General features: G+C 40.4%; 1 protein-coding gene across 1 annotated transcript in view; it reads right to left on the minus strand.

Annotated features, from left to right (window-relative positions):
• Positions 1 to 851: 851 nt before the first annotated feature.
• Positions 852 to 16,756, minus strand: part of LOC128645612 (aldehyde oxidase 1-like) — a 365,796-nt gene continuing 349,891 nt past the window's right edge. The window contains exon 35 of the mRNA XM_053698719.1: positions 852 to 2,662. Coding sequence (XP_053554694.1) covers positions 2,606 to 2,662 — 57 coding nt within the window. The 3' untranslated portion in view covers positions 852 to 2,605. The remainder of the gene's footprint in view (positions 2,663 to 16,756) is intronic.

Here is a 16,756-nt window from a genome sequence, read left to right on the forward strand (position 1 = left end):
TGTTGGAATTCTGTAAAGGCAGTTTTTACCTTTTGAACAATGTCTTGTAAAGGTGCGTTCCTTACATATGTGAAGGACATACAGGTATTAAAATGAAACTAAACAAAAAAAAAACTTATGAAACAATAAGATATAGAAACACAGTAAAAGTTGTATTGTTAAATCACATTAAAAAACATAGCAAAATTGTTCTGCAAAAATTGTATTTTATGTAAAGATTTGAATTTGTATAGAAATTATGCAGGAGAAGAAAAACACTGTGGCATTTATACTTATAATACAAAATACAAAGCATAATGTTTTCCTGATTGTAAAATGAAGTTCCCTGCCTCTGCTACTGGGCTGAACAGGGGTGTTCTATATATGGGTGGAACTGAAAGTTCTCTATAGGTCTAGATGTATTCTCTAAACATTTTCTCCATGTAAGATATCTTTTTTTTATTTCACAAAATGAAAGGTGGTGAGATTGGGGCCTATTTATGAAAGTCCTGTCGGACATGATCTGACATTGCGGATCAGGTCCGACAGACTTCGCTGAATGCGGAGAGCAAAAGCTCTCCGTATTCAGCATTGCACCAGCAGCTATTGTGAACTGCTGGTGCAACGCCGCCCCCTGCAGTTTCGCTGCCAATCGGCCGCTAGCAGGGGGTGTCAATCAACCCGATCGTATTCGATCAGGTTGAATTGCGGCGATGTCTGTCAGCCTCCTCAGAGCAGGCGGACAGGTTATGGAGCAGCGGTCTTTAAGCCCATACGGAGCTTGATAGATAGACCCCATTGTGTCAAAAAAGGCAAAACATTTAATATCCTAATAGAAAAAAACCCCATAAATAAATGTCACGACAATAAGATCACATATGAAGCATTTTTATTGAACCAAGAAATACAGTTTAGCAATAAATTCTCGTATATCACAAAGATAAAGGCTGCTACAAGTTATTTCTTTGATGATACAGAATTTATATAAATTGTGTTTTAGTCCAAAGATTTAGAAGAAGTATTAAACTAATATTCATTGCTAATTTGACATAAAAACAGCAAAAGAAAACATATTGACCAAGATTCATGTAACCAGAGCATTTTTCAATTTTCTTACCGTTAAAGGGACACTGAACCCACATTTTTTCTTTCATGATTCAGATAGAGCATGCAATGTTAATCAATTTTCTAATTTAGTCCTATTATCAATTTTTCTATGCTATATTGTTATCTTTATTTGAAAATCATTTATGTAAATCTTAGCAGCCAGCCCATTTTAGGTTAAGCACCAAGGATAGCGCTTGCTTATTGGAGGCTGACATTTACCCACCAATAAGCAATCATAACCCGGGTTCTCAATTAAAAATGGGTCGGCTCCTATGCTTCACATTCCTGCTTTTTAAATAAAGATAGCAAGAGAACGAAGAAAAATTGATAATAGGAGTAAATTAGAAAGTTGCTTAAAAGTGCATGCTCTATCTGAATCATTAAAGAAAAAATGTGCGTTTATTATTTCTTTAAGGGCCAGGGCTATTTTTACATTTCTGCTTTACCCACGCATATTATATACCGTTTCTCTTGCCATTAAATTAACTTTCTAAAGATACCATTATTTCCATCATATCTTATAATTTACTATAATTTTTTTTCTAAAATTTGATGGAAAAAATAGAAAAAACACACTTTTTCTAACTTTGACCCCCAAAATCTGTTAAACATCTACAGCCACCAAAAAACACCCATGCTAAATAGTTTCTAAATTTTGTTCTGAGTTTATAAATACCCATTGTTTACATGTTATTTGTTTTTTTTTTTGCAAGTTATAGGGCAATACGTTAAGTACAAGTAGCACTTTGCTATTTCTAAACCATTTTATTTTCAAAATTAGCAATAGTTACATTGTAACACTGATATCTGTCAGGAATCCCTGAATAACCCTTCACATGCATATATTGTTTTAGTAGACAACCCAAAGTATTGATCTAGGCCCATTTTGGTATATTTCATGCCACCATTTCACCGATAAATGCGTTCAAATAAAAAAAAAAAAGCGGCAACTTTTTCAAAAACTTTTTCACAAACTTTAGGTTTCTTACTGAAATTATTTAAAACAGCTTGTGCAATTATGGCACAAATGGTTGTAAATGCTTCTCTGGGATCCCCTTTGTTCAGAAATAGCAGACATATATGGTTTTGGCATTGCTTTTTGGTAATTAGAAGGCCGCTAAATGCTGCTGCGCACCACACTTGTATTATGCAGTTACGGAGTTAATTAGGTAGCTTGTAGGGTTAATTTTAGCTTTAGTGTAGAAATCAGCCTCCCACCTAACACATCCTACCCCCTGATCCCTCCCTGACCCCCCTCAAACAGCTCTTTTCCCTCCCCCACTTCACAATTGTCACTGCCATCTTAAGTACTGGCAGAAATTTCTCTGAGAACATCACATAACAATTTATATTTGCTTCAACACAGAGTTTTTAGCAGTGATTTGTGCTTCTGTGTCAAACAGTGTTATTCCCTGTGAGTTATTTTCCATATATCATCATTAGGTTTGCTTGCATATCCAGCAAGCTTTATTGAATCAAGGTCATTCCCGGTTTTCCAAGTTGGATTGTACAAAAAGCGTTATTTAGACACATCCACAGACCAGGGAACATAGGATCCAGGTTTTTCTTTTTTAATCTGAAAATATGAAGAGACAAAAAAGGTCACTATCAACCTTAAACATTACATAAAGGGAAATTGTAAATTTTTTTCCTCCCCTTTAATGTGTTCCCTAGAGATAAATTTAACTTGCAGGAGTGTATTTAATTGTTTAAATATAGCACATTTACCTTTATTTTGTCATTTGAAATAGCTGGTTTTGCTTGATAAAACCCTAAACAAAAGGCAGTAGCAGAAATCAGCCTCGTAGGGCTAGATTTCGAGTGGAGCATTATTTTTTTTTTTGTTATAATATTTTATAGAGATTATTAGCGGTAACAACATAGTAAGCATATTCACTCACAGTAAAAAGGAGAATAAGATACAAAAGTACAAATTATGACCAGACCATCAAGAGGAATAAGTATGCAGTAAATACTTTAAACAACAAGTTACAAATATAATGAAATGTACTTGTGAGAACTGATGTAATGGACATATAGGTATGAAATCTCCATTTTCTATTATATACTCTCCAAAGTACAAAGGAGGTCCCTTTTGGACCCAGAACAAACTTATATATCTAAGAGAGGAGAGTTGAGAAAATATAGAGCAATGATATAGGTATATGTTTAAATATATATTATGATGGGGCCACTTTTGCTCCCTATAGTATGAAGGTGTTAGTAAGTCATAGTTTAATATTCAGCGGGTAAGCACCGCTTGAAGTAGTGCAGTATATAAATGAAAAAATATTTCAATGTTTACAAATCCTTCTCATACTACGAGCCGCTTAAGGACCCATACAATCTAGAATTGTATCCAGAGGGAATGCAATGGTACAAACGGTTACCCCTGGACCTTTATTAACTTATTGTGAAAATTGAATAGCCTTGACAGTGGGTAGGAGGAGTAGTAGCATATAATATACTTGCAGGTTAGGTATGATTACTAATCTGTACACTGTAGAAAGGTCACACTTTGTCTGCTAGAAATAGATATGGCCGATCTAAGCCTTTAGATAAGTTTAATGAGTACTAAATCTACCTCTCAATTAACTAAGCTGCATGTTGCATATAGGTGTGTCTTCTGAAGAAGAATAGAGGGGAAACTCTAATAATAAATTAGGAATAATAGGTATTCCTGAGTGTTAACTAAGCAGTAAATATAGTCCAAATCACATATCATATCTTTAAAATACCTTAGGAGTCTACGAGATTGTCTTCAGCATATGGAAAAAAACAATATAGATTTTCATATATGGTCCTATGAGGGATCATCAGGCAATGCTTCTGAAAACTCTTCACATGCCAACATAATATCTTACAGTACACTATTTATGTTTAACCATTACTAACACGTAATGTAGATTTGCAATGATATTGCAGTAGTACAATTGCAGATTTTAACACGGAAGCTTAAGAACACATGTAATTGACTTCTCATAAGGGGCATGTGGGGTGGACTCTTAGGTGGGTTATACAGGCCTATCCTCTGAAAGACGTAGATATCATGATAATTACTGCTAGCAAGAAAAATGCCAACTATTAGGTCAAATTACAAAGATTAACGAGAGTTAACAGCATATAACAGGGAAAAATATAACAAACACAGTTCCACGGATCCTAACTCTGGTAGTTCCCAAGGGTGAAGAGAATCCATTAGTCTTGAGTCCAATTAACCATGTGCAGGCTTACTTTGTGCGTTAATAAAGTTCTCCATCTTACCCCACACAGGAGCGGTTCCCATTCTGCATATTGTAGCAGATATCTGTGTCCTTGCAGCCTGATTGTGGTATGTCCAGGGCTATCAAAGGTAGTAAGCGCTCTGATGCATCAAGGGATATAGCTCCTGGTCACCCTTTCATCAGCGCTGTCAGTGCAGATCTTCCAGTTGGAGGGATATAACAAACCTATTCTGGAACCCAGTCATGGGAGTCAGCCGCATCTCCCCCGTCAGGGACCATAGGCAAAAAAGGTATCTTTTGAGACTGCACTGGGAATCGCAAGCTCAGTGAGAGCAGACACGTGGTCACATACATATTCCTCTGCGGGATTGCTTTCATCTTTTCGAGTGGTAGGAACCCACAACTGGATGCCTCCATCCGGGGTGCAGGGATCCGGTTTGCAACAGGTTGGATTTCAGGGAACGTGGATGCGACTGAACTACAATGTACTGATTGTCCGGCATCCTGTTCAACATAGTCACCTTTAGCTGTAGCAATAAGGTCACCAAAACTCCTTTCTATTTTAGTGTAGAGAGCTGCAAGTAAGGTAAGTAAGCTTGTATGGTACTCCTCCATTTCAAAGCAGTAGTAGAGTAGTCCTGCACTACCCGGATAAACGGGGGGGGGGTTGTTGTAAATTATATTGCTAGGTCACCATCTAGGTTTACTAGCAGTCCGGATTGATGCTTTGGCTCATGCGATCTGCACAAAATCAACTGAGTTTGATGCAGTATGGAATCATAGAGTAGGTATAGTGATCTGTGAGTGACGATGTTTGACCAAAAAATAGATAATCGGCTGATTATCCGAATGCCATCAGGAGTTACTAGATCTGTGACCAGTTATGGCCGCTGCTCTGACACACCCCCAAGTGGGGCGTTATTTCTTACTCCCACTGGCATGTTAACTCCGTTAGAAGTAAGCTTTTTGCATGCACTGCGTGCATATTACAATTTGAAAGTTAAAAGTTTTCACTTGTGCGCTAACCCGACGCATGCAAAAAGCCGAAATAAGAATATCTCGATTGTGTTAACTTATTCCCCATACATTTCAATGGGGCGCAAAAAAATAAAAAATAAAAAAAACTGACACCCAACAAGTTGCGCAAATTTGATAGCATTTAACCAAGTGAGCTAACCCGACATGAAGTATTATTTCACATAAAGTTTCTCACATAGCAGAATATGTTCAATGTATTCCTAAATACATATTTCTATTTTTAGTAAAATATATATTTATACCTATATCTATCTATCTATCTATCTATCTATCTATATATATATATATATATATATATATATATATATATATATACACACACAGTGGGCATTGAAAAGAATCACCCCTTTGAAAATAATCACATTTTGTTGCTTTGCAGCCTGAAATAAAGACAGACATAGTTTTTGTTTATCCAGTTGTAATTATTCAGTACAACTTTTAACATCCAAGTAAAAAATAGAACACCAATATGTCAGGCAAAAATAAAGTCAATTCAAAAACAGAATCACTGAGTTGGAAAAAGGATCACCCCCTCCTAAAATTACTTGTAAACTCAATCAGGTGTAGCTAATCACCTTCTCAACGGCACACACAAAGCCATTCGACCTTCAACTGTGATCAGCTGTGGGCATATTGATTAGCTCAGCATGAAAAGAACTTTCCTGGAGCATCTCAGTCCCTGGTAGTGCAACTGAAGTAAACAATCAACTATGGGTGGCAAGGCACTGTCAATAGCTCTCTGGGATAATGTTGTCGACAGGCACAAGTCAGGAGATAACATTTCAAAGGCTTTATCAATGCCTAGTGAAGTCTATTATTAAAAAGTGGAAGGTATTTGGTACAACAGAGGCCCTCTCTAGATCAGGACATTGCTCCAAACTGGATGAAAGAGCCAGGAGGAAACTGGTCAGAGAGCTACCAAGAGGCCCACAGCAACTCTGATGCAGTTGCAGGAATTTATGACAAAGAGTGGTCATTGTGTGGGAGGGTTGCAAGAAAAAAGCCACTCCTCAAGAAAGGTCACATGCAGTCACGACTGAGCTTTGCCATAACACATCTAGGATATTCTGAGGCTACAAGGAAAAAGGTGTTATGGTCAGATGAGACTAAAATTGAATTATTTGGCCTCAAAACCAAATGATATGTCTGGAGGAAATCCAATACATCTCACCATCCAAATAACACCATACCTATAAAGCATAGAGGTGGTAATATCCTGTTATGAGGTGTTTCTCTGCAGCAGACACTGGAGCACTTGTCAGGATGGATGTTATAATGGATGGGGCAAAATACCATCAAATTTTTGAGGAAAATCTGCTGCCCTCTGCCAGGAAGTTGTCAATGGGAAGGTTTACCTTCCAACATGACAATGACCCAAAGCACACAGCAAAAATGACCACACAGTGGTTGAAGGAGAAAAGGGTGACTGTCCTTGCATGGCCTACTCAGAGCCCAGACTTTAACCCCATTAAATATCTGTGGCATGACTTGAAGACTGCAGTCCACAAACGGTCACCTTCAAATGTAACGGAACTGGAGCATTTCTGCAAAGTTAGTAGAGACATATCCTAACAGACTAAAGGCTGTAATTAAAGCAAAAGGTGGTTCAACAAAATACTGACACAAGGGGGTGATCCTTTTTCCAAATCAGTGATTCTGTTTTTGAATTGTCTTTATTTTTGCCTGACATGTTGGCGTTATATCTTTCACTAGGATGTTATAAGTTACACTGAGTATTTACAATTGGATAAACAAAAACTGTGTCTGTCTTTATTTCAGGCTGAAAAGCAACAAAATGTAATTATTTTCAAGGGGGTGATTCTTTTCAATACCCACTGTATATGTGTATATATATATATATATATATATATATATATATATATATATATATATATATATATATATATATATATATTTATATATACTGTTATATAATTATACATAGGTATAGATATATACAGATATGTATCGGAATATCTATTTAAAATACTTAGAACATATTCCCTTATGTGAATAGCATTGGAATGTGAAATATTTTCTGTAAATACATAAACACTTTATAAAATATGAATATTGCATAAATATGATTTTTCATGTTTTCAGTTACTTGACTGCAAAGGGCTCCAATGCAATAATATATATGTCTATATATGTATACATATATATTTATGTGTTTAAATGTGTATATATGTCAGTAAATACATATATAAAGCGCAACTGTACTTGTATATGTAATTTTAATTTGTTTTGTGCAACTTTTTAGTCGTGTGTAACACTTCTGAGCTCTGAGGTTGCGATATCCCTATGTGCCTTAAATTAAATTGCGCTCAAGCAAACGCATTTCCTTTCAACTTCTAATACGCTCACTATTTCCGATGCACGCAAAGAGCCACGATAAAACCATTATCACTTGAGCGCAACAGCTGGCGCGCCGCTCGGAATCTAGCCCATTGTTGGGTTGAGGGTGGCAGAGAGAGCCCATAACATATAAAAGTTTTTTTCCTGCTGCAGCTTTGACTACAATTACCTCTTATCAATTAACTGCAAAAGTGTGGCTTGCATCATCTCAATAGAGAATATATTACATTGTACTAAGCTGTTTCATAGTTAAAAAAAAAAGTAAACCATATGTAGCAATTTTGGGTATATGGTCTTAGAGCTCTGTGAGTAGGTAAATCTCCTCTAATAAGTTGGAGAAGAAATCATGCAAAACAGCACAATAATGAATTGTTTATAACATTGACATCCATCACAGGTGTGTGAAAGTATATTTACCAGTAAGTTTGCATCTGATATTTTCTCACTGTCTTGTAGGACTAGGACTTGTAGGACTAGGGGACCAGTACCAAAGCTTAACTTATTATGACAAGGGTAGTATAATAAATACTATGAACTATGGTTGTATGAAGCCATAAGAAATAAGCACATACCTTTAAAACAACCAGCTTCCTAACCTCATAAATCATAGGGATCACATAGAAAAACAAAGGAACCTCATAAGATTTCATATCCTTTTTGACACAAGAATTGAAGACAAAATGATGATCAGTATTCCTGCTATGTTTAGTAACCTGTGTACCTGTGAGCTCAGTCAACACCAAGCTTAAGTACAGTATCATGATCATACTTCAGATTTGAACGGAATAACAAAATCACAATTTTATAATATACTAAGAGGATAGTACCTAATCAGAAGTTAATGAGAATTGCTGGAAACAACTTTATTCTGATAAATGAGTGTTATAAACAGCACACAGCACTGAAATGCCACAAGCAGAATAGTCTTAAAATTATAACTTTAAAATCACTTTTTGTATTCGTTCGAAGGGATGATGTTGCAGTGTATGAAGAACCAGACATAGACCCCAAATCAGAGGCGTAACTAGAAACCACAGAGCCCAGGTGCAAGAATCTAAGAAGGCCCCCCCAACCCCCCCCAAAAAAGTGAATTTGATACATATCTTTTTTTTTTACATTTAACACAGAAAAAAATGTTAATCAGAGTACATGTCTGCAAAAGGAGGTACCCTGTGCCCACAGTCTGTGAGATGGTCTGACCCCATATTACTGTGTCAGGGTGCCAAGAATCAGACTGAGACGAGAAGTGCAAAAATAATCACACCTTTATTAATAACAAAAAAATAATAAAAAGTCCACAAGTCAAATAACAAGCCAGGAGTCAAAACCAGAGCTGGTAGTCAGACGAGCCGAGTCAGGAGCCAAAGCGAATAGTCAGATGAGCCAGAATCAGGAACAAGGAAAACAGCAGAGGCAGGAACAAGCCAGGGATCAGGAACCAGGAAGGATGTCAGACAGCCAGGTAATACACAGGAACTCTCACAAACAGGTCTGAGACAACGCAAAGGCAAAGCATACTGAACAGAGGTCCTTTGGCAAACAAAACAGGGAAAAAACCCTGACGTTACCCTCCCCTCAATGGCCCCTCCCCCGTGGGAGGACAAAAGGCTTATTGGGGAAACGGGCATGGAAGGCACAGAGGTGGGCGGGAGCATGAACATCAGAGGAGGGAACCCAAGAATGCTCCTCCGGACGTAGCCCCTCCAGTGAACCAAATACTGTACACGGCCCCTGGACATACGAGAGTCAATAATGCTGCTGACCTCATACTCCTCATGGTTGTCAACAAAGATAGGATGGGGACGAGGCAACACAGTGGTAAACCGATTAAAAACCAATGGTTTCAAGAGGGAGACATGAAAAACATTGGAGATGCGCATTGCAGGAGGAAGGTCAAGAGCGTAGGCCACAAGATTGACCCGTTGGAGTATTCGAAAAGGACCAACATAACGGGGAGCCAGTTTATTGGAAGGCACACGAAGGTTCAAGTTGCGGGAGGACAGCCAAACTCTCTCACCAACCTGGTAGGAAGGAGCGAGCAGATGCCTACAATCAGCCTTGAACTTTTAGCGCTGCATAGAACGATGAAGGCAATCCTGAATCTGCACCCACGTGGAACGGAATTGCCGGAGATGCTCCTCCAAAGCCGGAATACCCTGAGACATGAATGAATCGGGCAACAAGGATGGTTGAAACCCATAATCGCCATGAACGGGGATAACTTGGAGGAAGCATTAATTAATAGCACTATTACGAGCAAACTCTGCCCAAGGTAACAGTTCAGACCAATTATTGTGGTGATTTGAGACATAGCAACGGAGGAACTTTTCCAGAGCTTGATTAGACCGTTCCGCAGCCCCATTAGATTGAGGGTGATATGCAGAGGAGAAGGAAAGCTGGATCCCCATTTGAGCACAAATGGAACGCCAAAATCTGGAGACAAACTGGCTACCCTGGTCCGACGCTATCTCCTTGGGTAACCCATGTAAATGGAAGACCTCCCGGGCAAAAATTTAAGCAAGCTCCTGAGCGGTAGGCAACTTCATCAAGGGAATGCAATGTAACATTTTAGAAAAACGGTCAATCGCCATAAGGATAACAGTATTGCCATTGGAAACAGGAAGCTCGACAATAAAGTCCATAGAAAGATGTGTCCAATGACGCTCACCATTAGCAATAGGTTGAAGAAGACCCACAGGAAGATGTCGAGGAGTCTTATTCTGTGCACAAACTGAGCAGGAGGCAACATACGCAGCAACATCAGAACGAAGAGCTGGCCACCAGAATTGTCGAGTGACAGACCAAATCATTTGGTTCTTGCCTGGGTGACCTGCGGCTTTAGGATAGTGGTAAGTGTGCAAAAGTTTAGTTCAAAGATTCTCAGGAACAAAACACTTACCACTAGGTTTCTCAGGAGGTGCATTGGTTTGTGCAGCCAGGATCTCCTTCCCCAAGGGAGAAGTCAAATTAGTACGTATGGTAGCTAAAATATGGTCAGGAGGTATAACAGGAGTAGTTACAGACTCCTCCTTAGACAGAAGCGAAAATTGTTGAGAGAGGGCATCAGCCCTAACATTCTTACTACCAGGCAGGTAGGAGACCACATAATTAAACCGAGACAAAAATAGCGCCCATCTGGCCTGTCGGGGCGACAAACGTTTTGCTTCAGATAGATAAGTTAAATTCTTGAGGTCAGTAAGAATGAGCACTGGCATGCTAGTACCCTCGAGAAGATGCCTCCATTCCTTGAGTGCCAAAAATTATGGCAAGTAATTCCCTGTCGCCAATTTCATAATTGCACTCCGCTGGAGACAATTTCTTAGAGAAGAAACCACACAGATGCAAGGAACCGTCAGGCATAGGACATTGAGACAAGAGGGCACCTACTCCAGTCTCAGACGCATCGACCTCAAGAACGAAAGGCAGGACAGGGTTAGAATGAGCCAGAACTGGAGCGGCAGCAAAGGCAGTCTTAAGACTATCAAAGGCCTTAATGGCAGTAGGTGACCAATGGAGTGGATCATTCTCTTTACGGGTCATGTCTGTGATACGTTTGACCAAGGAAGAAACGTTTTTAATAAACTTTCTATAGTAATTGGAGAACCCCAAAAAACATTGAATAGACCGAAGACCAACTGGGCGAGGCCACTGCAGAACTGCAGATAACTTGTCAGGATCCATGGAGAACCCTGCAACGAAGATAACATAACCTAGGAAGGTTACTTGAGTCTGATGGAACTCACATTTCTCGAGTTTACAAAACAGGCCATTCTCACGTAGTCTCTGAAGAACCCGTGTAACATCAGAATGATGAGCCTCAAGTGTGGGTGAGTGTATGAGGATTTCGTCTAAGTACACCACAACACACTGTTGCAACATATCTCATAGGACATTATTAATAAATTCCTGGAAAACAGCAGGAACATTACATAGGCCAAAGGGCATTACAAGATACTCATAATGTCAGCTCCTGGTGTTAAACACTGTTTTTTATTCGTGGCCCTCCTTGATCCTAACGAGATTGTACGCTCCTCTCAAATCAAGTTTAGTAAAGACAGTAGCTCCCTTGAGGCGGTCAAAGAGTTCCGTAATGAGCGGAATAGGATAAGCATTCTTAATGGTAAGACGATTAAGACCCCTATAATCGATGCATGGTCTTAACTCGCCACCCTTTTTCTTCACAAAGAAGAAGCCAGCCCCTGCAGGAGAGCAGGATTTGCGGATGATCCCCTGTGACAGAGCATCAGCAACATACTCCTCCATAGCACAATTCTCTGCAACAGACAGAGGTTAAACCCGTCCCCGAGGAGGAATGGCTGCAGGTTGCAGGTCTATGAAACAATCGTAAGACCGGTAAGGAGGCAACGTACCGGCACGCACCTTGTCAAAAACATCTAGGAACTCTCGGTACTCCTCTGGCAATTGAGATACCAAATAAGTGCACAAGACTTTAACTGGTTTCCGAAGACAAGTGGAAATACATTGCAGGGACCACAACAAAATTTTGGACCTGCGCCAGTCGAGACTGGGATTGTGCTTTTGGAGCCGGGGATAACCCAGAACAACCGGAAAATGCGGAGAGTTTTTCACCTGGAACTGGAGGGTTTCAAAATGGAGAGCCCCAACAGGCATGGACAACGGAGCAGTTTCATGAGTAACGAGTGCGGGCTGAAGGGGCCTGCCATCAATGGCATCAATAGCAAGTGGAACGGACCAAGGCAAAACAGGAATGGAGTGCTTTGATACAAAGCACTGTCAATGAAATAGCCCGTAGCACCGGAGTCAACAAGAGCCTGGGTGACTATGGAGGAGTACACCCAGGAAAGGACAACCGTGACCAAAGGTTTCTCCTTAAGCGGTTCCGGGGACGAGGATAAACCACCCAAGGTCTGCCCCCGACAGGACCTTAGGTGTGAGCGTTTCCCGGCCGTGTAGGACAAGACTTCAAAAGGTGGCCCTGTAACCCACAATAGAGGCAGAGCCCATCCCTCCTCCTAAAGGCCCTCTCCGCCGTGGGGAGACGCATGAATCCCAACTGCATCGGCTCAGCAGTACCTGGTGACTCGGGACAAGGAGGCATGGGAGGAGAGGGAGGCATGGGTGGGAACGAACATGTAGGAGACAACGGAACAGGAGGCTTCCGCAAGCGCTCCTTGAAAGAGGGCCTCTCTCTGAGTCTGATGTCTATTAGGATCAAAAAAGACACCAATGCTTTGAGATCCTCTGGTAAATCTCTGGCAGCAACTTCGTCTTTAATCGCATCAGAGAGCCCATGAAAGAAGGCGGCAACAAGGGCTTCATTGTTCCAACCAACCTCTGCGGCAAGCATACGGAACTCAATAGCATACTGAGCAACACATCTTGTACCTTGCTGAATGGGTATGAGTCATTTAGCAGCAGAGGAGGAGCGAGCCGGAACATCAAATACCCTTCGAAAGGAGGCCACAAATTCATGGTAATTTGAAATCACAGGTTTATTAGTCTCCCACAAGGGATTAGCCCAGGCAAGAGCTGTGTCAGAGAGTAACGAGATGAGAAATCCCACCTTAGCTCTGTCAGAGGGAAACGCCTGAGGTAACATCTCAAAGTAAATGCCCACCTGGTTCAAAAACCCTCTGCACTGAATAGGATCACCTCCATATCGCTGAGGTAGAGGTGCAGAACCGGAAATGCTCCTGGTAGGACTAGATGCAGCAGCGGAAACAGGAGCAGCCATAACTTGTGGGCACTTTGGTCCAAATGTGCAGTGCGAGTCAGCAGGGTTTGCAGGGCTAGTGCAAATTGATCCAAGCGGTGATCCTGTTCATCCATCCTGGAAATTATGGCAGGTAAAGGTGGATTATTAGCACCATCAGGATTCATGGCCTTTGCGTAATGTCAGGGTGCCAGGAATCAGACTGAGACGAGAAGTGCAAAAATAATCACACCTTTATTAATAACAAAAAAATAATAAAAAGTCCACAAGTCAAATAACAAGCCAGGAGTCAAAACCAGAGCTGGTAGTCAGACGAGCCGAGTCAGGAGCCAAAGCGAATAGTCAGATGAGCCGGAATTAGGAACAAGGAAAACAGCAGAGTCAGGAACAAGCCAGGGATCAGGAACCAGGAAGGACGTCAGACAGCCAGGTAATACACAGGAATTCTCACAAACAGGTCTGAGACAACGCAAAGGCAAAGCACACTGAACAGAGGTCCTTTAAATAATAAGTGATGACATCACAATTCTGAGACACCAGTCTGGCCATAAAAGGAAGTGCAGGAAATGAGCAACATCCCCCACAATGCACCATAGTCAGCAAGAGAGGTGAGTAAAATGGCTGCCAGCAGCACATGGCAAACAAAACAGGGAAAAAACCCTGACATACTGTATATAGTTACACTTTTTAACCCACCAGTACTGTATATAGTGAGTCAGTGACACAGTCTGTAATCTGCCGGTGAGATGGCTGGCCTGACCCTACCCGCCCCAGTACTTTATAAAGTGACCACAGTAGTCTGTGACATGGTCCAGCCCCCCCGTACTGTATATAGTGGTACTGTATAGTGACACTGTTTACCCCCCGCCCCCTCATGCTGTAGTAACAAGGTCTGTAATTTGCTGGTTCCACAAACATACACATTCACACATACATGCATAAATACACACACAGTCACATACATACATACACACACACATAAACACCAATGGGTAAAACAGAAGCACTAACCCCTGAAGTCAGAGACGCTAGTGAAGCATCATGTCCCACTCACATGATAGCAGTGCAGGCAGTGGCAGGTCAATGTTTTTTATTGTAAAAAAAAATAAAAAAATTGCAACCTCTGCGCCCCCTGTAGTTTCGCCCCTGCCCCAAAGTGTTGTGGGATTGACCATTGATCATTTTGCTGCACTGTCTATAAGAATATTATGGAGAATTGTACACTGTGTTTATTCTCCATAATAATAAAGGATAAACTTAAATAAATAATGTGATAAATTCCAAAGAACAGACACAGAATTTCAAGGAAGATTTCTACCTTTAAAGAATGTACCATATCTGATAAACCTTTGTCCTTAACTAACCAAGGCCTAGATTTAGAGTTTTGTCGGTTAAAGACCCGCGGTGCTAACAAGCCTTTTTTTTCCAGCGCACCCTTAAGACAACGCTGGTATTACGAGTTGTCTGAATGGCTGCGTTAGCCTCAGAAAAGGGAGCATTGAGCATAATTTAGCTCCACTTCAATCCTCAATACCAGCGTTGCTTACGGTAGCGGTAAGCTGGAAAAACGTGCTTGTGCACGATTTCCCTATAGGAAACAATGGGGCTGAGCTGGCTGAAAAAAAAACCTAACACCTGCAAAAAAGCAGCGTTCAGCTCCTATCAGCCAATAGAATGTGAAGTCAATCCGATTGGCTGATTGGATCAGCCAATCGTATTGAACTTCAATCTGATTGGCTGATTGCATCAGCCAATCAGATTTTTCCTACCTTAATTGCGATTGGCTGATAGAATCCTATCAGCCAATCGGAATCGAGGGACGCCATCTTGGATGATGTCATTTAAAGGAACCTTCATTCGGCCTTAGGACATCGTAAGAAGAGGATGGCTCCGCGTCGGATGGATTCAAGATGGTTCCACTCCGGTTGATTGAAGATTGAAGATGCCGCTTGGATGAAGACATCTCCTGCTTGGAGGACCTCTTCTGCCCCGATCGGATGAAGACTTCTGCTGCTCCGGATGTCCACTTCTGGCCCATCGGGGCCCGACTGGGTGAACATGGCTCCACGTAGGGTGATCTTCAGGGGGGGTAGTGTTAGGTTTTTGAAGGGGATATTGGGTGGGTTTTAGAGTAGGGGTATGTGGGTGGTGGGTTGTAATGTTGGGGGGGTATTGTATTTTTATTTACAGGTAAAAGAGCTGATTACTTTGGGGCAATGCCCCGCAAAAACCCCTTTTAAGGGCTGGTAAAAGAGCTGATTACTTTGTAATTTAGGATAGGGTAGGGCATTTTATTATCTTGGGGGGCTTTTTTATTTTATTAGGGGGCTTAGATTAGGTGTAATTAGTTTAAACTTATTGTAATTTTTTTTATTTTCTGTAATTTAGTGGGGGTTTTTTTGTATTATAGTTTAGTTTATTTAATTGTATTTTAATTTACATAATTGTAGGTAATTAATTAAATTAATTTATTGATAGTGTAGTGTTAGGTGTATTTGTAACTTAGGTTAGGATTTATTTTACAGGTAATTTTGTAATTATTTTAACTAGGTAGCTATTAAATAGTTATTAACTATTTAATAGCTATTGTACCTAGTTAAAATAAATACAAAGTTGCCTGTAAAATAAATATAAATCCTAAAATAGCTACAATGTAACTATAAGTTATATTGTAGCAATATTAGGGTTTATTGTATAGGTAAGTATTTAGTTTTAAATAGGATTAATTTATTTAATTATAGTAAATTTAGTTTGTTTAATTTAAATTATATTTAAGTTAGGGGGGTGTTAGGGTTAGACTTAGGTTTAGGGGTTAATAACTTTATTATAGTAGCGGCGACGTTGGGGGCGGCAGATTAGGGGTTAATAATTGTAGGTAGGTGGCGGCGATGTTAGGGAGGGCAGATTAAGGGTTAATAAAATTTATTATAGTGTTTGCGAGGCGGGAGTGCGGCAGTTTAGGGGTTAATACATTTATTATAGTGGCGGCGATGTCCGGTCGGCAGATTAGGGTTTAATAAGTGTAGGTAGGTGGCGGCGACGTTGGGGGGGGGGCAGATTAGGGGGTAAAAAATATAATAAATATAATATAGGTGTCGGCGATGTTAGGGGCAGCAGATTAGGGGTTCATAGCTATAATGTAGGTGGCGGCGATGTCCGGTCGGAAGATTAGGGGTTAAAAAATTTAATTATAGGGTTTGCAATGTGGGGGGGCCTCGGTTTAGGGGTTCATAGGTAGTTTATGGGTGTTAGTGTACTTTATAGCACAGTAGTTAAGAGCTTTATGTTCCGGCGTTAGCCCATAAACTCTTAACTACTGACTTTTTTTTGCGGTTGGAGTTTTGGCGGTAGAGGC

This window comes from Bombina bombina, chromosome 1 (genome assembly GCF_027579735.1).
Source record: "Bombina bombina isolate aBomBom1 chromosome 1, aBomBom1.pri, whole genome shotgun sequence".
NCBI classification, from domain to species: Eukaryota; Metazoa; Chordata; class Amphibia; order Anura; family Bombinatoridae; genus Bombina; species Bombina bombina.